Source organism: Chionomys nivalis, chromosome 22 (genome assembly GCF_950005125.1).
Source record: "Chionomys nivalis chromosome 22, mChiNiv1.1, whole genome shotgun sequence".
Lineage (NCBI taxonomy): Eukaryota > Metazoa > Chordata > Mammalia > Rodentia > Cricetidae > Chionomys > Chionomys nivalis.
The window spans coordinates 45,105,265-45,132,274 of NC_080107.1; the positions used below are offsets into that span (position 1 = coordinate 45,105,265).

Genomic DNA, 27,010 nt, shown 5'->3' on the forward strand with positions numbered 1-27,010 from the left:
AAGAAGGGATTAGAAATGTCAGTGAGTCCAGAGTCCTACTTTAGTCATGACCGGGAAGTGGGCAAGCTACTGTCCAGCAGTGTCCCAGCCCTGTCTGAGACAGAGGGTGGGGCACAGGTGGCCTGGGTGGCCTCTGCTCCTTCCTGGCTCTGGGTGCTTTACTGCATGGTCACATGTAGGTTGCTGGGTGCTTGCCTGTCTTGTCTTCTTGTGGCTTGGAAGACTGTTGACAGGTACTCCCCAACCCCTTAGACCTATCTAGGTCCTGCTGTCTGCTGTTTCCTTCCTGGATAACTCCTACTAATGATTTAACTCCCTCACAGCTGGGCCACACTTCCGTCCTGGGCTGCTTTTGCTGTCTTTTCTGGAGTGGCGCCCACACTCCTCTCTCACACTGCCACCTTGTCTCTGGTAAGCCGTGCAGAGCACAGTGTCCCGTGGGTAGTTGAGCGCTTGCTCACTGTGGAGAGCTAAGTCCTTACGTTTAAGTGGCAATCCTTGTCTGGCCTGGCTCACTTGTCTGGCCCTTGCCACTCCTCTCTCCGCTTCCCACTTCAGGGCTAGTTGTGACCAAAGACTAGCTTGTAGCATCTTGCCCACCTCTTCTCTCCTGCCAGTGAGTACATGCTCTGCCTCCAGCCTGGATCATTCTTCTACTCCTCATGCCCGGGGTCACCAGAAACCTGCTCTTCTAGGAGTCTGTACCAACCAACCCCTCAGGGTTGGGCTGGGCTGGGCCTGATCTCCAGCAAGGGCCTTGCCTCCAGATTGAAATTGCTGCCTTGGGGGCTCTTTGGAGACCAGGGTCTGTGCAGCAGGTACTCCTGTTGCCTTGGAGCCTCTTATAGGCCCTGGCAGTATCTCCGGGCTCTCTAAAAACAGTGGTCTGGTGAAAGTATTTCTGAGACCTACAGATAGACCTATTTATTGACTGTAGATTTTAACTTCCTAGGGCAGCAGCAGCGTCCATGGAGCAAAAGGAATGCCAGGACCCTGTGCATCCAGACAGGGACCAGCCTCAGCACCAACAGCCAACACGAAGATAGCAGAGCCACCTCAGGGTAAGGCCCTCTTCTGACTTTCTATACTGCCTCTCCCAGGCAGATAGCATGGCCCATGCCTCCATTTTCATAGTCCTTAGTCCTATAGGACCCAGGGCATCTGAGTGATCCCTGCTTGCTCTGCCTTGGTGTTTTGTTTTTGTTTCAGTAGTGGGAATTGAATCCAGGGCCTCAGACGGGTTAGATAGTGCTCTATCTTTAAGTGACTTCCTAGACTCAACGTGTCTGAGGTTGACCTTGAACTCCTGATCTTCTGTCTCTATCTCCCAGTACTGGGATTAGAGGCACACACCACCAGTCTGGGGTAATGCAGTGCTGGGATAGGACCTGGCTCTGTGTGCAAGGCAAGCACTGCTAGCCCTCGCCCCCAAACTTTATCCCCAGTCCTTGTTTTACTTTTATGTTCAGGCAGGGTCTTGCTAACTTGCCAGGTCAGACCTTGAACTCGCAGTTCTGCTTCAGCTCCTGTGAGAGGCCCAGCTGGTGTATTCTTTGAACCCAGTGCTATTGCACTGAGCCTTTGATTGTCTTCCTCCCCACAGATCTTATTAGTGTGGATAGCTAGTGACACATTTCCCAAGATGTGTTCCTTTGGACACGACCCTTTTGGTCCCAGAAGTTAGACAATTCTGCAGCTGCTGCAGGACTTTGAGAGCCTTGAGCATGATGGGCTGAGCAGTCCTCGTACTAAAGTGGTCACATACCTATCTGTTGGAGGTGGAGGTCCCTTCTAAGTAGACAGTTTTTCTTTTTTCTTTTCTCTTTCTTTGTTTTCTCTCTCTCTCTTTTTTTTTTTTTGCTTTTTGAGGCAAGGTGTTTGCATAGCTCAGACTTGGTAGGTAGCTGAGGATGGTCTCCTGCCTCCTGAGTGCCAGGATTACAGACCTGTCTTGCACAATAATAAAAACCCAGAGACAAATTGTTCAACTTGAAGTTTGCAAGTTTCAGGACAGCCAGGGCTACGTAGAGAGACGTGGTCTCAAAAATAGCAACAAAAGCAGAAAGCAACTGAAAAAAGGGTGCAGGGAGCTCATTAACATTGTTAGCATAAAGATTAGATTCCTAGCAGTCCTCCCAAACAGGTGGTGATGACAGTAACATGTCCCTCCCTTTCGAACCTTTTCGAGAACTTAGCAGAGTGTGTCTCAGAAAGTATTCTGTGCTTAGAGCTGGCCTGTGCTGAGACTGCTGTGCAGCCTGCAGAACGCTCTGTGTGTGACAGGATCTCGGGATTTTTTTACCACAGTGGTCTCTGTCAGTGTTAACCCACATAGAAACTGAGGCTCAGAGCCAGGAAGCAACCTGCTGAAACTACCCATGAAGAATGGTGACGTGAATTTGAACTCAGATCCTATAACTCTGGGTCTGGTCCTTTGTTCTTGTCTCAGTCTTCCAACTTCTGTCTATGCCTCTGCTTCTCCTAGAGGAATGCAAGAGCCTTTTACCCCAGCCCTAGCCTGGACTTTAAGGAAATAGTCATCTTGGGGGGGGGGGGGGTTGGGGGTTGATGCTGCTTTCAACATCTAGTAGCCCAGGCTGGCTTCAAACTTTTTTTTTATTATGTGTATGAATGATGAATATTTTGCCCGCACATATGTCTGCACCATGAAACCCTTGAAGGTCAGAAGAGGGCTTCAGATTCCCCTGAACTGGAGTTAGAGACAGTTGTAAGTTGCCAGTGTGTGTATTGGGGATCGAACATGGGTCTTCTGCAAGAGAAACAAGTGCACCATGGCGTACCGCGGCCAGGGCCAGAAGGTGCAGAAAGTGATGGTGCAGCCCATCAACCTCATCTCCAGATACTTGCAAAACAGGAATCGGATTCAGGTCTGGCTGTATGAGCAAGTGAATATGCGGATAGAAGATTGTATTATTGGCTTTGATGAGTACATGAACCTCGTATTAGATGATGCAGAAGAGATTCATTCTAAAACAAAGTCAAGGAAACAATTGGGTCGGATCATGCTGAAAGGAGATATTATTACTCTGCTCCAAAGTGTTTCCAACTAGAGACCGTCAGGCGCTTGAGAAGTTGAAGAGGAAGTGTAGTGTTTTTAAAGGTGTCTTCTGTTGGGAGCATAGTCCAAAACATTTATTCCTGTTGTTTTAGTGGCCCGTATGTTATTATCAGGTGACAATACATGCTGTGAGATTGTTTTTATTACAGAGAAAGAGAGAGGGAGAGGGGGAGAGGGAGAGAAACGAACAAACAAACAAGTGATCCTGACTCCTGAGCCATCTCTCCGGTCCTTGCTCGATTCTTTTACCTCAGCCTCTAGAGGGCTGGAATTGTAGATGGGCTCCATCATGTTGTTTAGATTTTAGTGTCATAGAAGGTGAGGTCCTCTGCCGGGCGATGGTGGCGCACGCCTTTAATCCCAGCACTCGGGAGGCAGAGGCAGGCGGATCTCTGTGAGTTCGAGATGAGTCTGGTCTACAGAGCTAGTTCCAGGACAGGCTCCAAAACCACAGAGAAACCCTGTCTCAAAAAAAAAAAAGACCGGGGACCGGGATAATCGGGAGAGACCCCTCCACATCTCCTCTCTGGTGCCTACTTCATCAACGTCAGGTCACTGTGGGGCTGCCTGCTATAGCTCTCTTGTTTCTTGGAAGAGAAGCCGGCGTCTAGAGCCCTTTCACAGGACAGATTCAGACAGGCTGCTGAGCCCGGCAGACAGAAAGCACATTCCTGCTGCAGCGCCCCTGGGGCCCTGCTCTGGCCCTGCTGGCTGTGTGGTTTCTTGACTTCAGAGAAGAAGGTGGAAAAGGCCTGCTGTGTGGTGCTGTTGTACTCTTTTGTTTATGGGAACAAGGTCAGCAGTGACTGCCTTGCCCTGTGGGAGCTTCCTGTTGGTTGTTGAGGAACTCTGTCCCGGGAGAGAGGAGGCTGTGCTGGGCAGTGGGCAGTGCCTGTGTGAGATGGGAATCCCTTCTCTGCTTGGAAACAGTTTGCAGACACGCCGACACATGCTGGCTTCTGCTGTCTGCCTGAGCTGGGGCCCATGCAGGTTGGGGAGAAGTGTCACATTTGAGTAGAATTGGGTTGCTGGATGTGCCTGTCTCCCCGTACAGACGCTTGAGTCATGAGTTAGCCATGACTATCCTTACAGCCCTCAAGCCACTTTTGTCCTGTTGCAGAGCCTTCCTTCCAGACATAAATCCCAACGGTCGGAAGGGAAGGGGTAAGGGTTTCCCAGTGTTTGGGTCTGGAGATCCTCTGTTGGGCACAACTGACATCAAAATTTTTTTTTTCTCTTTTTGAAATGGGATCTCATGTAGCATAGCCCAGGCTGGCCTTGAACTCCTGCTCTTCCTGCCTCTACCTCCCAAGTGCTATGATTACAGGTGTGCACCTCCATACCCAGCATCAGCAGGGATTTTATAGTGGGGCACGGCAAGCCTGGCAGCTGGAATATGTGGGGTGCTGTTTGGCAGGTTCTGAGTTCCTTACCGAGCTCCTGGTGCCCACTTGACCTGATGGTTTTCCTAGGTCTTCCCCAGCCTTGCACTCCGTTTCTTCCTCTGCTCTCCCCTTGCAGTTGCCCTGCTTCTCAGAGAGACATGAGCTGGGCCCTGCGGAGCTGGTGGCTCAGCTTCCCCCACCTTCCCAACCCCTGATCCTCCATGAACATCCTTAGTGCTAGGAAGTCTACCAGGTCGCTGCATTCGCTCCCACCCCAGCCTGTGTGCTAACCAGACCAGGCTCACAGGGACGTGGTCACGTGCCTGAATTGTAAGTGGCGGCACAGCACCAGGACTGAAACTGAAGTCAGCGGCATGCCGACCCGTGCTCCGTCTACTACACCTTGCCGCTGCTTCTCTGCCTCTTTACTCCGAGGGCTCTTTCAGTGTGTGACCCTGACCCCAACCTAGAGTCAGTCCTGAGCGTACACGCGACAGAAGCTTCCTGTGTGCTCAGGCTTGGTGAAGCCTGAAGACTATGCTGGGGACACTGACCAGAAGGGCACCCGTAGCTCCAGCTCAGTCTCCATCTTTGGTAAAGAAAGCCAGGGGACAGTGGAACTGATTTATTGGGAGCCCACCAAGGCCAGCTGGTCTGGGACTGAATAAGCATGGGTTGAAACTGGACTCTCTGAGCATGGCGGACAATGAAGGCTGATGAGAAGCCAAGGACAATGGCACTAGGTTTCGATCCTAATACATGAACTGGCTTTGTGGGAGCTGAGCTTGTTTAGGCGCTCACCTTCCTGGACATAGATAGAAGACCTTTGTCTTCCCGCAGGGCAGAGAATTTGGACTGCTCTTCAGTATCGAGAGGGAGGGGGAATGGTGTGGGGGGAGGAGAAGAGGAGTGGGGATAGGGGGAGGGGAGTGGGGGGAGGGGGCAATATTTGGGAGGAGGGGAGGGAAATGGGAAACGGGGAGCAGGTGGAAATTTTAATTAAAAAAGAATAAAAAAACAATAATAAAAAAAAGAAAGCCAGAGGAGTGGAGTAGAGCTCCCTCCAAAACCAAGGTGGATATTTGTCTTTTAGTGTTTCTGTCTGTCAGTCTGTCGAATCTGTGTGTGTGTGTGTGTGTGTGTGTGTGTGTGTGTTGGACTTCACCTTCCTTCTCTTGTGAAAGAGTCATGGGATGGATGTTTCTGGAAGGGCTGTGACCCCGCCGCAGATGTCTTGGGCTCTCCTGGTGCATTTCAGCTGCACCTCTGCTTTGCAGAAAGTTCTCTTCTGTCTCTTTACACCTTGCATCAACTAGCTGCCTCCCTGGCTTCTGATTTGGGGCAAGACAGCTTGCCTTTGCTGGGTCCCCTTCGCCGCCTGGGCAAGGCCAGACCCTCGTTCCCCTGGATCCACAGCAGATTGTCTGCAACTGGGGCTTACACCTCCATTTCTTAAGACAGCGGGTGTTCATGGCAGATCGTGACCAGTCTTCAAGGCTGTTTTGCCCCCAGGTATGCATACCTAAAACTGGGCTCCAGTATTTTCTTAGCACCTGAAATAGTAGAGGCTTCTGAGTATGACCTGCCAGGGGTGCTTGCGAAAGGAGTCTTTTCCTAAGAGGTGTCTTGAAAGACCTGTGGATGCAGTGAGGCCCAGGAGACCTGTTGTCTTAGGGAGTGCTTGGCATAGAGGCAAGTCATATCGGGGTCCATCTTCCCACCAGGTCCCATAACATCAAGTCACATCAGCTCCCTGGACCTCCCTCCACGTTATAAAGGGATTTTTCAGGCCTTCTGTTCTGAGAGCAGCATCAGTAGTGACGTGCACCTGTAGTCCAGGGGGAGGTCATGAGTTCACCAATTCAAAGGCAGCCTGGGCAAGATCCCAAGCAACCCCCCCCCCATAGTAACTCTAATAAACATTTTTACTGCATAGGCACGACCCAGAAGCTTTTTAGGGACCGCTTTATTCAGTTCTCACTGCAGCCTTCCAAGGAAATAGACATTATAGCCCATTTTACGGATGAGGTGGAATTCTTTTCCCAGGTCACTCACTGGTGAGGTTGGGAGCCACCGAGTCATTTGCCTGGCTGTTGTTGAAAGCTAACGTGCAAGAAGTGCTGGGCACAGAGGAGGGCAGGTAGTGGCCAGTGGGGGTAGTCCAGGAGGTGGCCCCTGCCCGGCACCCTTTATCAGAATGCAAGCCACACCCCTAGAGGTTTGCAGAGGACAGACCTGTTTGGGAAGCCCTGCCTTAAAGTGAGAGCAGTTCAGATACTTCTAACCCTATTGTTCCAGCCTGCTGTCTTTCCTAGGCTCTTTCTCAAGAAGTGGGGGAGTGCCCTCCTGTGCAGGGTAAGTCCCACAGTCTTTGACTCATTCCAGTTGGATGTGGGGTCTGGCCAGAATGGGGGGCTGTGTGGCACAGAAGTGGGAGATCTCTTCTCACCTCCTGGCATGCTACATGAGGAAGCATAAACCCTGGGGCAGATTCACAGGCCTGAGTCCATGGGCACAGCCACTGAGTGTCTGACAGACCCTCTGAGGACCAGCCCTTCCCCCTCCCTGGGAGCATTTTAGAGGGACAGTGGCCCATCTGTGTTGCAGGGAGGGGTGCCAGCTTCCCTCTGCCTACAGGGAAGTTTTCTCTTAGGCTCTGTTTGTGTTCAACAAAAGGCTCTTTGTGCTCTGCTGGCTTGCCAGCTCCTGAGGGCCTGCTGCCCAGGTATAGGAGCTGTCTGAATCTCTGCAGGGTCTGGGCATATTTGGGTGGTCTCTTTCCAAATGGAAGGAAGGGGCAGCATATAGTATCTCGTGTGTGTGTGTGTGTAAGTGTGTAAGAAGCATCCACAGGAAATTAGGTGCATCGTAGTGCACTGTTGTAGTTCAGCCGTTCAGGTAGCTGAGGCAGGAGGATCGTCCATACGAGGGCTTTGGGGCCAGTCTAGGCGACATAGACTCCTTGAGGAAAAGGAAGAGGTACGAGGGTGAGAAGTGAGGAACAGAGGAAGAAGGATGGGAAAGGGGGCTCTGAGTGAAGATGGAGCCCGATGCCTGAGGGCTGGCTCTCTGGGCCTTTCCTGGGTCCTAAAACCAACAAGCCACTCCACTCTCACCTAGACTGAAATAGCATATGGGAACTATGGGAAGTTCTGTAGGGATGGCAGGTTGGGTTGTGGGCCCATGCTCTCTCACCTGTGCCAGGTTTTAAACAGGTACAGCGCACTATCTTGTCTTTAGTTACCACTCTGGTGCTCTGGACAGCTGTGGTCCTCCTCAGTTCCCACAGTGGTGCTCTGGACAGCCGTGGTCCTCCTCAGTTCCTACAGTGGTGCTCTGGACAACCACAATCCTCCTCAGTTCCCACAGTGGTGCTCTGGACAACCACAGTCCTCTTCAGTTCCCACAGAGGTGCTCTTGACAGCTGTAGTCCTCAGTTCCCACAGTGGTGCTCTGAATGTGGTCCCACCTTACAGTTGAGACAGCAGAGGGGACATGGCTAAATGGCTCTCCCCTCTCCAAGTTCTTCCTGGCCTGTGTGTTGCCCCTTAGAGTGAGGGCTGCAGTGGCTATGGTGAGTCACAGGGTGCTGGGGCGCAGGACTGACCTTTCCTCACTTGGTTCAGTTATAGTCTCCAGCAGGCACCCAAGGCTAAAGGCAACTTGTTCCCAAGTGTGTTTCCTACTTACAGATACAACATATTTAAATAGTAAGATATGAAAGAGATCGCCTTCCCCAGCCTCTGACTTAAACTCATACTTGCCATCATGAAGGTTTTTTGTTTTGTTTTAAACTGATGAACACTTTTCAAATAAGAACAGGTATGTGGTAGGTTGCCACACTCATGCAGGCAGCCCTATGTTCTTTTTTTTTTTTTTTTTTAAAGATTTATTTATTTATTATGTATACAACATTCTGCCTCGATGTATGCCCGCACGCCAGAAGAGGGCACCAGATCTCATTACAGATGGTTGTGAGCCACCATGTGGTTGTTGGGAATTGAACTCAGGACCTCTGGAAGAGCAGCCAGTGCTCTTAACCTCTGAGCCATCTCTCCAGCCCAGTCCTATGCTCTTGAGTGGTTCTCAATCTTCCTAATGCTGTGACCCTTTAATACAGTTTTTCATGTGGTGACCCCACCATAAAATTATTCCATTGCTACTTCATAACTGTAGTTTTGCTACCGTTATGAACTGTAATATAAATACGATATGCAGGATATCTGATCTGTGACTCCTGGGAAAGGGTTGTTTGACCTCCAAAGGGGTTGTGACAGCCTGAGAACCCCTGCTTTAGTGGATCTTTTGAGTAAGGGTGCCTCTAAGCATCTGAACTCATTCCTCGGTTGCTGCATGGTGGAAGGAGAAAGCTGACTCCTCGAGCTGTTCCCTGAGCTCCACTGCACTGGGTATGTGCTCTTGCATATGCGCAGCTGCACACACACATTCAATAAATGTAATTAGTTAATTACAACAAGAAAGATTGGGCAACTCATTTTTGAGTCATCTTCTAGCTGCAGAGCTTTTTTAAAAAATAAACTGTGTGCTCTCTCATTCTCTCTACCCCCCCCCCTTTAAGACTCTAAGACAGGATTTCTCTGTGTAGCCCTGACTACCCTGGAACTCACTCTCTAGACCAGGCTGGCTTTGAACTCACAGAGATCCACTTGCCTCTGTCTCCCTAATGCTGGGATTAAAGATGTGTTCCACCACCATCCTGCTAAATTCAGTCTTTCTCTCTCTTTTTTTCCAAACAGGATTTCTTTATGTAGCCTGAGCTGTCCTGAAGCTCACTCTGTAGACCAGGGTGTTCTTGACGCAGAAATCTGCCTGCTTCTGCTTTCTAAAGGTGTGTGCCACCATACTTGCCTCTTGCCTTTCTCTAAATAAATAAATAAACAAATAACAAAATTTGCTTGCTTATTTAGTTAGTTAGTTTTTCGAGACAAGGTTTCTCTGTGTAAAAGTCCTGGCTGTCTTGGAACTCGCTCTGTAGACCAGGCTGCCCTCAAACTCACAGAGATCTGCCTGTCTCTGCCCTCCTGAGCGCTGAAATTAAAAAATTAAAGGTGTGTGCCACCACTGCTTGGCATAAACAAAAAAATTTTAAAGGCTTAAGAAAAAGTAGAGTGGGCTCATACTTTTTCTTTGTTTTTTCTGTTTTTTTTTAAACAGGTTTGTGTGTGTGCGTGCGTGCATGTATGTTTATTTGTGTAGTTCTTGGCTGTCCTGAAACTCAATCTGTAGGCTAAGCTGGCCTCAAACTTAGAGATTTACCTACCTCTTGCCTCCTGAGTGCTAGGATTAGAGACATGTGCCAGCACCGCGGAACTTTTTTTGTTTTTATTGTATGATGCATGTAACATAAAATCCTTGTTTTTACTCATTTGGGTATAGGCTGGTGGCTCAGGTCAGGGTGTTAGACAGGTGGGGTGGGGTGGTGGTGGTTCACGTCAGGGTGTTGGACAGGCGGGGTTGAGGTGGTAGTGACTCAGGCCGGGTGTTGGACAGGCAGTAGTGTAGGCTGGTGGCTCCTGTTGGGTGTTGGACAGGCGGGGTGGGTGGTGGTGGCTGCATTCCTTTCTGTGCCGTATTCATCACCTCTATCTCAGAAAAATTCATCTTGCAAACTGGAAACTGTCCTCAGTAGACATCCCCACTCCCTGGGAGACTTGTTTCTCTTTGAATTTGACCTCTTGGCATCACCCAACAGCAATAATGCTATCCTGACTGGATGCTTTGGGGGCTCACACCTCTCGTGTCCTTGTCAGCAGGTTCTCTTTTAGGCTGGTATCTCTGGGGCATCATGTGGGTCATTGCACATGGGCTTGTGAAGAGGGAACATTCCTGTTTCAGAGTTACAACACATATGTTTGGGCTAAATGATGTGCATGGGGCCACAAGACTGTTTCATGCTAGAGATAAATTTCAACTCATTTGTCTCCATCTGCCTGCCACCTAGGAGAGAGCAGTGACTGTCTGGGTGACTTATTTTGACCCTTCTGCTCCCATGTGTAGCTTGTTTAGAATACATTCTGTGACTCTGAGGATGGGGCAGGATCTGGCATGGATGGGGCTGCCCTGAGTTAAGCTCAGGACAGTGTCCTTTGGCAGAGAGAGTCCAGGCTGGAAGGAGGGACTGTGTTCATCTCTGTGGTAACCTGCGTAGCAGCTGCTGCAGCCTGCTGGACCTTCACAGTGTGTGGATGAGGAGAGGACCAGCCCCTGGGAAGGCACCTTTTATAGAATGAAATAGCTTAGGCACGTAGGAAAGTGGCAAAAGTCAGTCTTCTTTGCCATGTGGGTCCTAGAGACTGACAGGACAGATGGACAGAGCAGAAGAAAGTGCAGACAGATCTGGGAGCATCAGCCATGACAAGGGTTACCTCTGCAGCTCAGGGGAAAGAATGAGGCCAGAAATTATGTCAGCTTCAAGTTTCCCATGGTTAGAGCCTATCCCTTCCAACTACACCAATAAATTCCAGTGAGTTAAAGACCTGAAGCAAGGGGCTGGAGAGATGGCTCAGAGGTTAAGAGCACAGGCTACTCTTCCAGAGGACCTGAGTTTAGTCCCCAGTAATCACATGGTGGCTCACAGTCAGCTGTAATGGGATCTGATTCTCTCTCTAGTGTGCATGAAGACAGACCACTCCTCTACATAAAATATGTACATAAGTAAATCTTAAAAAGACCGAAGCAAAGTTTGGAAACGCTGAGGGAGGCAGCTCAGCAGCAGGCTGCTCACCAAGCCCATGTGAGTGCTGGGTCCGACTCCCAGTACCAGAGACACAGTCTCTGTTTTGTTGTTTAGTTCCCACAGTCTCCTCTTCTGCCTTCCTCTTCCACCTCTCTCTCTGCAGTGGAATAAGAGTAGCCCCCATAGGCCTGGTGGTGATGGTGTATGCCTTAATCCCAGCACCTGGGAGGCAGAAGCAGGTGGATCTCTGAGTTCTGAGTTCAGTGCCAGTCTGTTCTACAGAGTGAGTTCCAAGACAGTCAGGGCTACACAGAGAAATCCTGTCTTGAAAAACAAAAAACAGACAGGTTACAACATGGTGAACCCTGAGGAGTTCCAGTTAAGGAAGCAATAGCATAATGCTAGCAGGGGTGCTGCATGACCTCCAGAGAGACTCAGCACCATGAACATCAGGCTCATGGAGATGGATAGACACAGTAGCTGCCAGTGTCTGGGGGACTGGAGGGGTTAGTGACTCATGATCAGAGTTTCTGTTTTGCAAGATGAAGAGGCTGTGCCAGCAGATGGTGGGGACAGCTGAGCCACTGTTCTACTGCATCGCACCACTGGCCAGACACAGGCCAGTGGCTAATTTTGTGGTAGTTGTATCTTTTCACCTCCCAAAGCCAGCTGAGAGAAGCCATGGGCACCACAGTGGATTCTGGGCTGGGCTCCATCGCTAGCCTCTACGTGGAGAGCTGCTTCCAGTGTGGGTGCTTACTCATCTGGCTCCCTGGGCTGCTGGAGGGTACTGCACCTCACCACTCCCTATAGCTCCAGTCCCTCCCTGAGGCAGGAAGTAGGAGGGGCCACCCCTTGCTGGCCCTACCCAAGCCACATCCACCTGAAACTGCTTGCCTACCACACCCAGGTCCACACCCAGCCTGGCCCACTCCCACCCTGTCTCTTTTTAAGAGTGCTGTGGGTATGGACTGCTGTGCATACATCTGGCCTGGCCCAGTGGTATAGGGCGGTAGCTGATCATGCCAGCTCAAACTGCAGAAGTAATAGGACTGCCTGTGGGAGGTAACCCTCTACTCAGTTCACCGTCACCAGGCCGAGGCCGCCTCCAGGCTCTAGTTCTGTGATTAGCCTACACTCTAGCCTAAGGTGGGGGCACTTTGGATGTGTTCTTATCCCCACAGAGCCTAGCCAAGGGCTGAATTGAATCCAGGATGTGCTTTGAGATGGGGGCAGGGGCAGGTGGATGAGCATGAATTGGATTGGGGTGTCTCCTTCCTCAGGCAGCTTGCTGGTCTGACCTTTCAGGGCCTAGGCTGCCTCCCCTGCATCTGGAACCTTACTGCTGCCTTGCTGGGCAACACAGGTGAGCTTGTCTTTCATAAGAAGCCTGGATATTCCCTATGAACTGACAGGCCCAGCTTCTTTATCAGAAATCAAAGGAAGTATTATGGAATGGAAGCCACAGCCAGAAGCTGCTCCTACCCCAAATGGCTGACTCTGTCTCCTGGATGAGTGGCACAGGGTGCATCACTCCCTCAAGCCTCAGTCTTTACCCCTCCCCTTCTCCAATCTTCTGCTGCCCTGGATGAGGCCTTGGAGCCAGGAAAGGTACCCTGTGTGGTTCCCAGCTGGAGGTCAGCAGTGCGATTCAGCCGGCCCTCCCCAGCCTACTCCGTGTCCTTCTCTCCAAGGAGTGTGGGTGGTGTACAAAGCCAGCTGGTCATTAGAGGGCTAGGGCCTTCCTGTGGGATAGGCACTCGTCCTGGCCCAAGAGTCTAGGCCTCACCAGGAGAGCTGTCTCGGGGTGGCTGCCAGTATTGTCTGCTGGCCCTGAGGTGACCTAAACAATGGGAACCCGGTGGGGGGGACATGACCAGACACCTTTGAAGGTGTCTTCAACACCATGTATGTCAGGCACTTTCTGTACGTGGGGCCCTAGGCAAGAGGAGAGCAAGCTCCATAGAGCCATGAAGCCTAAGCTCAGCCAGGAGAAATGGCCTGTGTTGTGCTTGGTAAAAAGAAAAACTCCACTGGGCTGATGTTTACTTCCTAGAAACTACTTTCCCCATCAGTGGAATGGACTAAAGAGGACAGGGTGGAGAGATTCCACCAGAGCCCATGGGAGGAACCTTCTTTGTACTCTAGCTATTGCTACCCCTGCTAAGAGCCCCAATGCCTTCATCCTCGGGTGCCCTCAAAAGATTGGTGGGGAGCACTTGGCATTTGTGGAGAGGATTCGGCAGATTGAAGGATTTGTTACGGCTGTCATGATCAGCATCAGTATGAAAATACAGTAGCTTGGATTCCTCCCCAGGGTGTCTCACTCCTCTTCCGAGAGAATGAGACCAACCTAACGGTATTTAAAATTGGTGTAAGGTCTAGATTCTAAGATCAAGAAAATATGGTATTAAGTAAAAGCACATTTTTAAAAAATAATTATTAGTTTTTTTTTTTTTTTTTAAAAATACCAATCCAAGTTCCCACTCCTTCCCTCTTCCCATTCCCTCACACACCCTCCCACACCACCCCCATCCAATCCTCAGAGAGGGTAAGGCACATTGCTTTGTGGAAGGTCCAAGACCCTCCCTACTTTATCTAGGCTGAGCAAGGTATCCATCCAAAGAGAACAGGTTCCCAAAAAGCCAGTACAAGTTTGGTCCTATGCTTGTTCCTTCCCAGTCTAGATAGAGTTGGTGAGCTCCCATTAGCTCAGGTGAACTGTTTCATTGGGTGTCCCCATCATGGTCCTGACCTCTTTGCTCATATTCTCACTCCTCTTACTCTTCAACTGGACTTTGGGAGCTCAGTCCAGTCTCCGATGTGAGTTTCTGCCTCTGTTTCCATCAGTTGCTGGAAGGTTCAATGGTGACATTTAAGATATTCATCAGTCTGACTACAGGGCAAGGCCAGTTAGAGCACCCTCTCCTCTTGCTTAGGATCTTAGCTGGGGTCATCCTTGTGGATTCCTGGGACTTTCTCTAGAGCCAGGTTTCTGCTAACCCTATAATGGTTCCCTCAAGATACCTCCTTCCTTGTTCTCATCTGTTTTTCCTCCATCTCGACTATCCCATTCCCTCAAGTTCTCCTCAACCCTCCCCTTCTCCCCTCCTCTTTCCTTTCCATCCTCCCTTCTCCCCCCCACCCGTATGCTCCCAATTTTGTCAGGCGATCTTGACTGTTTCCAATTCCCAGGTGGATCTATATATGGTTTTCTTTGGGTTCATCTAATTAGCTTCTCTAGGATCATGAACTATATATAGGCTCAATGTCCTTTGTTTATATGAGTGAGTACATACCATATTCATCTTTTTGGGTATGGGTTACTTCACTCAGGATAGTGTTTTCTATCCATTTGCATGCAAAATTCAGGATGTCATTGTTTTTTTACCTCTGAGTAGTACTCTAATGTGTAAATGTGCCACATTTTTTTTATTCATTCTTCAGTTGAGGGGCATTTAGGTTGTTTCTAGGTTTTGGCTATTACATATGCTATGAACATAGTTGAACAAATGCTTTTGTAGTATGATTGAGCAATTTTGGGTATATGCCCAAGAATTGTATTGCTGGATCCTGAGGTAGATTGATTCCCAATTTTCTGAGAAACTGCCATACTGATTTCCAAAGTGGTTGTATAAGTTTGCATCGAACCAGCAATGGATGAGTGTTTCCCTTACTCCACATCCTCTCCAACATAAGCTATCATTGGTGTTTTTGATCTTAGCCATTCTGACAGGTGTAAGATGGTATCTCAGAGTTGTTTTTTATTTGCATTTCCCTGATGGCTATGAATGTTGAACATTTTCTTAAGTATCTTTTGGTCATTTGAGATTCTTCTGTTGAGAATTCTCTGTTTAGTTCTATACCCCATTTTTTTGTTTTGTTTTGTGTTTTTTTGTTTTTCGAGACAAGGTTTCTCTGTAGCTTTGGTGCCTGTCCTAGAACTAGCTCTTGTAGACCAGGCTGGCCTCGAACTCCCAGAGATCCGCCTGCCTCTACCTCCCGAGTACTGGGATTAAAGGCGTGCACCACTACCGCCCGGCTTCTATACCCCATTTTTAAATTGGGTTGTTTAGAATTTTAATGTCTAATTTATTGAGTTCTTTATATATTTTGGAGATTCGTCCTTTGTCTGATGAGGGGTTGGGGAAGATCTTCTCCTATTCAGTAGGCTGCCTTTTTGTCTTATTGACTGTGTCCTTTGCTTTGCAGAAGCTTCTCAGTTTCAGGAGGTTCCATTTATTTATTATTGCTCTCAGTGTCTGTGCTACTGGGGTTATATTTAGGAAGTGGTCTCCCATGCCCATGCATTGCAGGCTACTTCCCACTTTCTCTTCTATCAGGTTCAATGTAATCGGATTTATATTGAGGTCTTTAATCCATTTGGACTTGAGTTTTGTGCATTGGGATAGATATGAATCTATTTTCATTCTTCTACATGTTGACATCCAGTTATGCCAGCACCATTTGTTGAAGATACTTTTTTTTTTCCATTGTATAATTTTAGCTTCTTTGTCAAAAATCAGGGGTTCGTAGGTGTGTGTATTAATATCCGCGTCTTCAATTCAATTCCATTGGTCAACGTCTCTGTTTTTATGCCAATACCAATACTGTTTTCGTTACTATAGCTCTGTAATAGAGCTTAATGTCAGGGATGGTGATGCCTCCGGAAGCTCCTTTATTGTACAGGATTGTTTTGGCTATCCTGGGTTTTTTGTTTTTCCAAATGAAGTTGATTATTGTTCTTTCGAGGTCTGTGAAGAATTGTGTTGGGATTTTGATGGGGATTCATTGAATCTATAGATTGGTTTTGGTAGGATTGCAATTTTTCCTATGTTGATCCTATCTATCCAAGAGCATGGGAGATCTTTCCATTTTCTGGTATCTTCTTCGGTTTCTTTCTTCAAAGACTTAAAGTTCTTGTCAAATAAGTCTTTCACTTCTTTGGTTAGTGTTACTCCGAGATATTTTATGTTGTTTGTGGCTACTGTGAAAGGTGATGATTCTCTGATTTCCCTCTCAGCTTCTTTATCATTTGTGTACAGGAGGACTGCTGATTGTAAAAGCACAATTTTACTTTTTTAAAATGTGGGTGGTGGTATAGCTCTTGAATAGCATGCAGGAAGTTGTGGGTTTGGTCCTTTACAACTCATACCCTGGGTGTGGTGGTTTAGGGAGTAGACAGGGTCAGAAATTCAAGGTCATCATTGGCTTTGTCCTGGGTGAGCCTGAGGCCAGCATAAGGCCCTGTAAGACCGTGTCTCACATAAATCCACACCGGAAGTCAGGGGAGTTGTCAGTCAGTGTGTGCACTGAGTACAGTCTCAGCAGCCGAGAGAGCAGGGCCTTTTCTTCCCATCGCGTGCTTTTTATATTTTTTCTGATGCCCCCTAGTGAACTTCCAGGGGTAGATACTTCCTTTGCCCCGCTCATTACAGTTTTGTAGACCAGAGTAAGATCAGCCTCCTTTCCAAGGACTGACTTCCCTTCCAGCCATGTTTGTGGCACAGGCTGGGTCTCCCTAAAGCAGCTTCTGGTTCAGCATTTCCCGACAGACTAACCGCTTGAGTCAGAGAAACCATTGTTAGAGTCCCAGGCTGCCTGAATCCGACCAGATGGAGCTCTCAGGGAGACCTCCCTTCACTTGCTGTTTACAGCTCCCTTCCCCACACCACAGATTATCCACAGGAAGTTACAACCTCCCACGAGTATGCCCCCTCCAGAGTCCCTCACTAGACCTACTGTCTGTTCCCACAATCCTGTCTACACCTGCTGTGTACAAACTTGTAGATATGTCTTGGTTCTTTTGTTTCAAGACAGTCTCACTGTGTAGCCCTGGCTGGCCTAGACTCACTCTGTAGACCAGGCTGGCCTCAAACTCACAGAGATCTGCCTGCTTTGGAATTAAGGATATATACCACCACACCTGACTACATTTGTAGATTTTTAAGCTTCAAGGTTTGTTTTACAAGACTGAGTTCTTGTGGGTTGGAGTAGGTAAGAATGCTGGCTGCAGTTGGGTAGGTGGTAGCCGTGGCACATGCCTTAAATCACAGCACTGATCCAAGTGGTCTACAGGACAGCCAAGACGTTACACAGAAAAACCCTGTCTTGAAAAGACTTCACAAATGAATGAGTTCTTGGTAAGCTTCCTCTGCTGTCCTCACTTGCAGAAATCCCTCCAGATCATTTTTTTAAAGATTTATTTATTTGTTATGTATACAGGATTCTGTCTGCATATATACCTACAGATCAGAAGAGGGCATCAGATCTCATTACAGATGGCTGTGAGCCACCATGTGGGTGCTGGGGATTGAACTGAGGACCTCTGGAAGAACAGCCAGTGCTCTCAACCACTGAGCCATCTCTCCAGTCCCCGGGTTTGTTCTGTTTGTCTCTGTGTAGCCCTGGCTGTTCTAGAACTTGCTTTGTGGACCAGGCTGGCCATGAACTCACAGAGATCCTCCTGCCTCTGCTTCTCAAATGCTGGGATTAAAGGTGTGCACCACCACTGAGCTCAAGTGGTGGACTATTTATATTCCTCCTTCCTCCTTGGGGTTCAGAATCGTGACTCTGCCTTGTGCTAACTCCTTACGGGTCCCTTTCAGGTTAAACCATGATCCCGGTGACAGAGCTCCGCTACTTTGCGGACACGCAGCCAGCTTACCGGATCCTGAAGCCATGGTGGGATGTGTTCACTGACTACATCTCCATCGTCATGCTGATGATTGCTGTCTTTGGGGGGACGCTGCAAGTCACCCAGGATAAAATGATCTGCCTACCTTGTAAGTGGGTCACCAAAGACTCTTGCAACGATTCCTTTCGAGGCTGGGCGGAGCCTACTTACCCCAACTCCACAGTCGCGCCGACTCCCGACACAGGCCCCACAGGGATCAAGTACGACTTAGACCGCCACCAGTACAACTATGTGGATGCTGTGTGCTATGAGAACCGCCTACACTGGTTTGCCAAGTACTTCCCCTACCTCGTGCTCCTGCACACCCTCATCTTCCTGGCCTGTAGCAACTTCTGGTTCAAGTTTCCACGCACCAGTTCAAAGTTGGAGCACTTTGTGTCTATCCTGCTAAAGTGCTTTGATTCGCCGTGGACCACAAGGGCCCTGTCAGAGACGGTGGTGGAGGAGAGTGACCCCAAGCCCGCATTCAGCAAGATGAATGGCTCCATGGACAAGAAGTCATCCACAGTCAGTGAGGATGTGGAGGCCACTGTGCCCATGCTGCAGCGGACCAAGTCACGGATTGAGCAGGGCATCGTGGACCGATCAGAGACAGGAGTGCTGGACAAGAAGGAAGGGGAGCAGGCAAAGGCACTGTTTGAGAAGGTGAAGAAGTTTCGGACCCACGTGGAGGAGGGGGACATCGTGTACCGCCTCTATATGCGGCAGACCATCATCAAGGTGATCAAGTTCATCCTCATCATCTGCTACACTGTCTACTATGTGCACAATATCAAGTTCGATGTGGACTGCACTGTGGACATCGAGAGCCTGACCGGTTACCGCACCTACCGGTGTGCCCACCCTCTGGCCACACTCTTCAAGATCTTGGCATCCTTCTACATCAGCCTGGTCATCTTCTACGGTCTCATCTGCATGTACACACTGTGGTGGATGTTGCGGCGCTCCCTCAAGAAGTACTCGTTTGAGTCCATTCGAGAGGAGAGCAGCTACAGCGACATCCCAGATGTCAAGAACGACTTCGCCTTCATGCTGCACCTCATTGACCAATATGACCCGCTCTACTCAAAGCGCTTTGCTGTCTTCCTGTCTGAAGTGAGTGAGAACAAGCTGCGGCAGCTTAACCTCAACAACGAGTGGACGCTGGAGAAGCTGCGCCAGCGGCTCACCAAAAATGCCCAGGACAAGCTGGAGCTACACCTGTTCATGCTCAGTGGCATCCCTGACACCGTGTTTGACCTGGTTGAGCTAGAGGTCCTGAAGCTGGAACTGATCCCTGATGTGACCATCCCACCCAGCATTGCCCAGCTCACAGGCCTTAAGGAACTGTGGCTGTACCACACAGCAGCCAAGATCGAGGCTCCTGCTCTGGCCTTCCTGCGTGAGAACCTCCGGGCACTGCACATCAAGTTCACCGACATCAAGGAGATCCCACTGTGGATCTACAGCCTGAAGACACTGGAGGAGCTGCACTTGACGGGCAACCTGAGTGCAGAGAACAACCGCTACATTGTCATTGATGGGCTTCGGGAGCTCAAGCGCCTCAAGGTGCTGCGGCTCAAAAGCAACCTGAGCAAGCTACCACAGGTGGTCACGGATGTGGGCGTGCACCTGCAGAAGCTTTCCATCAACAACGAGGGCACCAAGCTCATTGTCCTCAACAGCCTCAAGAAGATGGTGAACCTGACGGAGCTGGAACTGATCCGCTGTGACCTGGAGCGCATCCCTCACTCCATCTTCAGCCTCCACAACCTGCAGGAGATTGACCTAAAGGACAACAACCTCAAGACCATTGAGGAGATCATTAGCTTCCAGCATCTGCACCGCCTCACCTGCCTTAAGCTGTGGTACAACCACATCGCCTACATCCCCATCCAGATCGGCAACCTCACCAATCTCGAGCGCCTCTACCTGAACCGCAACAAGATCGAGAAGATTCCTACCCAGCTCTTCTACTGCCGCAAGCTACGCTACCTGGACCTCAGCCACAACAACCTGACCTTCCTTCCTGCTGACATCGGCCTCCTGCAGAACCTCCAGAACCTGGCTGTCACGGCCAATAGGGTGAGTGGCCTGCCACAGGGTGACCGGCTAGGTGGCTCAGAGAACTAGTGTCTCAGGACAGTCGATGCTTCTGGGGTTGAGGTCCTTACTTGTTTCTAGAAACACTGGTGCTTGTTCAGGAGCCAGACTCCCAGACTTCATTGTAGATCTGCTGAATCAGAATCTCAGGCTAGGACTCTATCCTTGTCATATAAGCTTAGAGTTCTGCCCCAATGGTGGTGTGGTCAGGTAGGACCCGTGTTTCAGGGGTGTGTACAACATAGGAATCCCAAGACCAAGGTTTTCTTGGAGTGGGATGGTGGGAGGTAGGTCTTAACCTGGAGTTTGAGGTATCTGTCTCCCTCAGCTTGACTCCAACAAGATTTTGTGGCTAGGGGCCAGCCTGGGTTCCCTCCGTGGGTAGCTTTGCTGGCTGAGGTGAAGCCAATGTCTCTAGCTCCAACATTACTCGTGTCCTTCTCCTCTCTGCATTGGGGTGGTGGAGGGAAAAGTTGGGCTTAGGCGGAACAGCTTGTCCCCTACCTGCTTTTCTAGAAAAGAAATTGTGCAAACCACTGGGGCCTGGCATTGAAACTGTAGGTGGCCCCTGTGTACCAACTCTTTGTATGACTGGAAAGCCCCACCAAAAGGTAATGGGCCAGATAGATAGGGGTTAAAGGCAGGGCACTTCTGTAGCTTGTGGTCTGACCTCCTAGGGGAAACCAAGCTGTAGCCACTGGATGTTGGGTGAGAGGTTCCTTGTACTCAGGGCCTTCAGGATGTCTTCCTGTAAAAGATGGGGAGCCTGAGGCTAGGGATCAGGAGACTGAGCATTGATTCAGCCACCACCTCAGTGCCTCCATTACAAGGGTCCTTTAAGTGAGTTCTGCTGGCTCTCGCGTGGAGTTGTGACCTTGAGCAGGTGTGACACTGCAGCCTTCTGCTCCCAGGAGCTCTGTCTACCAGCCTCAGACATGGAGGTCAGTAGATCTGGTGAGGACTCGCCTCTGCACGGCACAGACTGCTGATAGCTTAGGTCCCTAGGCACCTCTAGTGCAGGTCCTCCTGATCCTCCATGTCAGAGGGATTGGGACGATCTTTATTTCCCTACCCCAGCCATGGCTTATGTATATTGGAGAGTCAAGGATGACGAGTCCACTTCTGGTTGTTTTCACTATAGTGAGACCCATTGAAAAGAGGAATTAGAGACTCATGAAGGGGGAAAAACAGAAACAAAACAAAAACCAAACAGGCCAATCCCTTCTTTAATGTGTGTGTGTGGGGGTACCAAGTGGCTCCCTGTGGCATAATGTTGGAGTCTGGTTACTCCAGGACGTTGGGGTGGACTCTCCATCCCTCACTCTGAAGTGTCTGCTGGGCCAGACTCCTACAGGAAGGTGTGAGCCAGCTTTCAGCCTTGCCTTATCTCGACCCCCACCCCAGATTCTCACGTAGGCTTGCCTGTTAGTGTCGTGCCTATTAGCTGAGGTCACCCCAGAACGGAGCTGGCGGAGGCATGTTGTCCTGTACTAGAGGAAGGAGACCCTCTGACACCCTGCTTAGCACATTGCTTAATCACATCCTGTCTTCACCCCCGGGAGTACCCAGAGAGAGGCCTTTTATAGGAAAAAAATGTGCTTGGACCAATTGCAGGCAGGCAGGGTCCTCCTGGACTTGAGACTACAGCAGGGTAGGCAGTGAGGTAAAAGGCTTGGATTGGACAAGGCTGCTAGGGACAGGAGTAAGAGTGAGTCCTCCGTTGGGGCTGGGGTGTGAGGGAGGTCTCAGGACCTGAAAGGAACGATTGAGTATGCATCCTGTGCTGGACCCTGAATGAATTGTCCTGAGACTTTCAGAGTCATCCTTGCGGTGCTCCTGCGAGGTGAAAAGTAAGGTCAGGTCGGAGCACATGGCTCCATGTCCATGGGGAGTCAGTGAAAGGACAGATGTAAATCTGGCGTGTGACTGGGCAGCAGGGCAGAGGCTGGCTTATGTGAGCTCAGAGTAGTGACTTTCCAGGGGCGTTGAGGGAGGGTTGAGGAGCCATGCAGGAGGGAGCAGACCGGAAGCTTCTGAGGGCCATCTTGGCTGAAGACCAAGTGGACCTGAGGCCATTTCTACGCTAATCAGGCAGCCACTGAGGTCTCTGAAAAGGTAGGATAGATGGGATTCAGGGTGATTGGAAAGAACTTTAAGCCTTCAGTGAGCTAGGGACAGCTCTGAAGGTTAGGTGTGGCTGTGGCCAAGCTACTGTAAGTACCTGCACTTTTCTCTGAGGCCTACAGAATGCTTGATGGCAGGGTGGTAGTGGTGAGGTTCTGGGGAGGGGACGTTGAAGAAGGGATCTCAGGAAGCACCGACTAACTCTGAGTGTCCCTGTCTGTACAACTCACTGGCCAGAACCATTTCTACTGCCCTTGACTGTATCATTAGAGGAGATCACAGGATGTATGTGGTGGTGGTGGTGGTGATGGGGGCAGGAAGGCACTGTGGCTATTCTGGGAAGGCTCTGGTCCCTGGGTCCTGCAGGGCCCACTTCCCATCTACCCTTGACTTTCGTATCCCTGCACTTCAGATCCTTACCCCATCCCTGACCCTGACCATAGCAGAGGAAGGGTTGGATACCCAGGTCAGACGTCTCCTTGAATAAGTCACTGTAACCCCCCTGTTACGGTGACTCTGAGGCTGTGGCCTCACTCATTTTCCTGCTGAGAAAACTGAGTTGTTGATTAGGAACCAAAACCTCAGAGGTTTAGCTCCAAAACTGAGAAACGGTCCAGAGTTAGGGATACTGGAGGTGAGAAGCTTTATGTTAAAAAATGGGGAAACTTGGCCAGGTAGCAGTGGCACACACCTTTAATACCAACGCTACCTACCAGTATAGGTAGGCAGATAGATCTTTGTGATTTTGAAGTCAGCTTGGTCTACAGAGTGAGTTCCAGGACAGCTGGGCTACACAGAGAAACCCTGCCTCAAAAACCAAAAATTAGCCAACCAAACAACAACAAAAAGAATGGGGAAACTGAGGCTCAAGAGAGCAAGAGGCTTCCCTGCTGGTATGGCATAACAGAGCGTTGTGTTTGACAAAATGAGAATGTGGTTCCTGTGTGAGTGGTGACAAAAAGCAAAGCTTGTATACTCTCACAGAAGTGGCCATGCACCCTCTGACAGGGTAGGGTATGTGTCACCTCTTCTTTGCAGGAAAATAGGAACAGTGGCGAAGTCCCTGAAAGTGGGGAGTCCCTGCTTGGGAGTACGGCCTAACTCCCCACCTGCCCATTCTTCTGAAGGTGGCAGTTTTCAGTCAGGTGTGGTAAGGACCCTTGTCTCTAGCTGATTGCCACAGAAGGGCAGGGGAGAAGCTGGCAGTCCTTAGGCTCTTCCTGCATGCCCAGGACACCTGGGATTGCTCTAATGTAGCTCTGTGGTTTGCCCCTTGCTCAGCCATTGCTGTGTATAGTCAACAGCTTTACTATTTTTTTTAAGACTTATTTATTTAGGGGGCTGGAGAGATGGTTCAGTGTTTAAGAGCACTGGCTGCTCTTCCAAAAGTCCTGAGTTCAATTCCCAACAACTACATGGTGGCTCACAGCCATTTGCAATGAGATCTGGTGCCCTCTTCTGGTGTGCAGGTATACACGCAGACAGAATGTTGTATACATAATAAATAAATAATTAAACAAACAAACAAATAAGTAAGTAAATCTTTATGTATACAGTGTTCTACCTGCATAGCCTACAGGCCAGAGGAGGGCATCAGATCTCATTACAGATGGTTGTGAGCCACCATGTGGGTGCTGGGAATTGAACTCAGGACCTCTGGAAGAACAGCCTGTATTCTTTACCTCAGAGCCATCTCTCTAGTCCTAGCATCGCTATTGCACATTGTACCAGGTTCAAATCGTGGCACCACCTCTTACCTGCTGAACTTCAGGACAAGTTCTTATCGTCAGTCTTCTGTTGTCTGTCTGTAAAATAGAAACATTCTCAGAGCATTAGCTGGTGGTTTCGAACACTGAGTGGGAAAGCAAGTGCCTGTGCTGAGAGCTAGAGATGCTCAGAGGTCAGGAGTGTCTGAGAGAACATGAGTTCAGTTGGCAGGATTTTTCATCTCATATAATATCCCACCAACACACATCAGACAACTCAACACCCCCATAACTATAGTTCTAGGGAACCCAGCACCCTATTCTGATCTTCTCAGGCATCACCCAGTGTAAATAAATCTTTTTTTAAAGGTGGGGTGGTGACTGGAGAGATAGCTCAGAGGTTAAGAGCACTGACTGCCCTTCCTGAGGTTCTGAGTTCAGTTCCCAGAAACCACCTGGTGGCTCATAGCCATCTATAAGGAGATCTGGTGCCCTCTTCTGGCATGCACAGGCACTAGGCATACACATGGGTGTACATAATGCATGCATGCAGGCAAGGACTCAAACATAAAAATAAGGATATCTTGAAATAAAAGATGGCTCTGATGTTAAGAGCACTTGATGCTCTTCAGAGGACGCAGGTTCAATTCTCAGCATCCACATGATGGCTAATAACTGTTTGTAACTCCAAATCTAGGGAACCTGATGCCCTCTTCTGGCTCCTGTGGTCACTGCACTCATGTGGTATACAGACATACATGCTGGCAAAACAGCCACACACATGAAAACAAATTAAAAAGATAGCTCAGTGAGAACAGCATCTTCTATCAAACCTGATACCTGAACTTGATCCCAGGGATCCACACAGTGGGAAAGAGAACTGACTCCCACAAGTGTCTTCACATACACACCAAACAAAAAGAAGGTAATCTTTAAAAAAAATAAAACAGTATCTGTGCTGCGTGAGCTCATATTATGGTAAGCTGCAAACAGGAGTGCCAAATGCTCACTACTGGGCCCCTGCACTCCTGTTACCCTGGGACCTGACAGGTAAGGAAGGTGTGTCCTGGGAGAAGCAGTGGTCTAGCTCTAATTGCCCTGGAATGTGAAAGTGAGTGGGGTAGGCAGTAACTGCCTGCTTGATAGGCCTGGCTAGACCTACCCTGCACACTTAGAGCCCGCAGTTCAGGAGATGACGGACAAAAGGATTAGCATTATGAATGTTGTAGGACTCAGGAAGCCAGGATAGCTTCCTGGAGGAAGTCACTGCAAAGGTAATACCTGTGTATGGGTAGCTGTTGACCAGGTTTGTATGTGGAAAGCCCAAAGACACTGTCCAGCCATACACCTCACCCTGGCCCTTTGCTCCCTCCTGCAGATCGAGGCGCTCCCCCCAGAACTCTTCCAGTGCCGGAAGCTGCGGGCTCTGCACCTGGGCAACAATGTACTGCAGTCGCTGCCCTCAAGAGTGGGTGAGCTGACCAACCTGACGCAGATTGAGCTTCGGGGCAACCGGCTGGAGTGCCTACCCGTGGAGCTGGGCGAGTGCCCACTGCTCAAACGCAGTGGCCTGGTGGTGGAGGAGGACTTGTTCAGCACGCTGCCACCCGAGGTGAAGGACCGGCTCTGGAGAGCTGATAAGGAGCAGGCCTGAGCAGAGCCTGGAGGAGCAGCAAGGACCCTCAGCATGCCCTCAGGCCAAGTGGGCAGTTCAGTTCTCCCAGAACTGCTGGACAGCGAGCCGGGTCCAGCCAGGCAGAACCTGGGCCAGGCATAAGCTGGGCCAGGACAGAAGACAGGAACTGAGGGGCTGGCCCCTTTTCTTCCTCTGGGACTCATACACCCAGGGCAGGCACTTGCTGGGGACCAGAAACTCTGAGACTAGTCTCCGAGTACAGTATTTGGACAATCAGGGTCTTCACCCTGGAGGCCATCTCTGCCTCAGGGGCTGAGCTGGCACCATAGGCACAGGGACAGTAACTTAGATTTGGGTATTTATTTTTGCCACTTCCCATCTCCTCCCTCCAGATAACTTATACATTCCCAAGAAGGTCTGGCTCTGGGAAGTTTTTAAGAGACCTGCAGGGTTTGCCTTTCCTTTCAGGTGATGCTGACAGAAACAATGCCCACCCAGACTTAGGCAGAGCCAACCGCAGGACGGTCACCTTATTGGCACGGGGCTAGGATCTGGCAGCGAAGCTTGTGGGAGACCAGGCCTCCAGGTGGAAGGGTCAGGCCTGGGGCTTGCCCCATCAGTTTTTGAAGCAATTTTAGGGTTTTTTGTTGTTGTTGTTTTGATTTTTTTTTTTTAAGCTTTGAAAATGATGGTTTGGGTATTAAAAAAAAAAAAACTAAAAATAAAAAAAGACACTAAAGGCCAGTGAGTTGAAGTCTCAGGATGGGTGGTATTTCCCCTTGAGCAAAGCAGCAAGACATTGAAGGAAACTTCCTGTCCCTGTGGTGTGGGCCAGGATGTTTTTCCTGTCTGTCCTGACCTTGGTCCAGTGGAGCTGTTTGTTCTTCTCTTCTCCTGGGCAGACAGGGCTTTTATTTTTGTTTGCTTTTAGGTTTTTTTTTTTTTTGTGTGTGTGTGTCTTGTTATTTTTCTTTTCCTCCATGGGTCTTGGCAGACACCCTTTTTGTGACTGTCAGCCAAAAGGAAGGCTCTGGAACTGCCAAGAAGGGAGGAGACTTGGGCTGGCTGATCCCCAGGGGACCGGTGCTCCATCCCTTCCTCCCCACCCCCATGATGCCACTCATGCACAGTGTTAAGGAGCCTCGAGCAGCTGCTTCCCCCAGACTCTGTCCCCACATCGTGTGTCGTGGGTTTGCTCAGTGCCACCACTCGCCTCTGCTGCTGCGTACATTGGCTGTCACCATCTGGTCCTGATTGGGTGCAGAGAGGTCACCTCTGGGAGGGCAGCTTCCATGGGCACCTGGTTTGCACACAGTACAGTTAGCACCTAGTGGCAGTAAGCCACTCAGCTTTAGATCAGTCACTAGGGTTCCCACTTTAGAAGGGTCCTTGCCTTAGATCAATCACATGGACACTAAGGCACGTTTTAGCGTCTCTTGTCTTAACAATTATGTCTGTCTCTGTCACTTTGTGTTTTCTGCGTCGTGTCATTGGATGTAACCCTTGGAAATACTGCACACTAGCCTCTGACAACCATGAAGCAATCCGTTACACGTGGGTCTGATTTGTGGACTCGGTTCAAATATCAAATAAATCTATAACAA

The 27,010-nt window shown here is 49.6% G+C and overlaps 2 protein-coding genes across 4 annotated transcripts in view; both read left to right on the forward strand.

Moving 5' to 3' along the window:
* The window catches only part of Lrrc8a (leucine rich repeat containing 8 VRAC subunit A), a 29,043-nt gene extending 2,035 nt beyond the window's left edge, over positions 1–27,008 (forward strand). For all 3 annotated transcript variants that reach the window (XM_057755093.1, XM_057755095.1, XM_057755094.1), the window contains exons 2-4: positions 953–1,061; positions 17,770–19,922; positions 25,149–27,008. In XM_057755093.1, coding sequence (XP_057611076.1) covers positions 17,778–19,922; positions 25,149–25,424 — 2,421 coding nt within the window. In that variant the 5' untranslated portion in view covers positions 953–1,061; positions 17,770–17,777 and the 3' untranslated portion in view covers positions 25,425–27,008. The remainder of the gene's footprint in view (positions 1–952; positions 1,062–17,769; positions 19,923–25,148) is intronic.
* LOC130864542 (small nuclear ribonucleoprotein E-like) lies at positions 2,793–3,071 on the forward strand. The gene has a single exon (XM_057755096.1). It carries the CDS (start codon positions 2,793–2,795, stop codon positions 3,069–3,071), a length of 279 nt encoding a protein of 92 aa, XP_057611079.1.
* Positions 27,009–27,010: the final 2 nt, after the last annotated feature.

Coding starts and splice junctions, on each gene's coding strand:
- LOC130864542 (XM_057755096.1), top strand. CDS start 2,793: ATGGCGTACCGCGGCCAGGGCCAGAAGGTGCAGAAAGTGATGGTGCAG.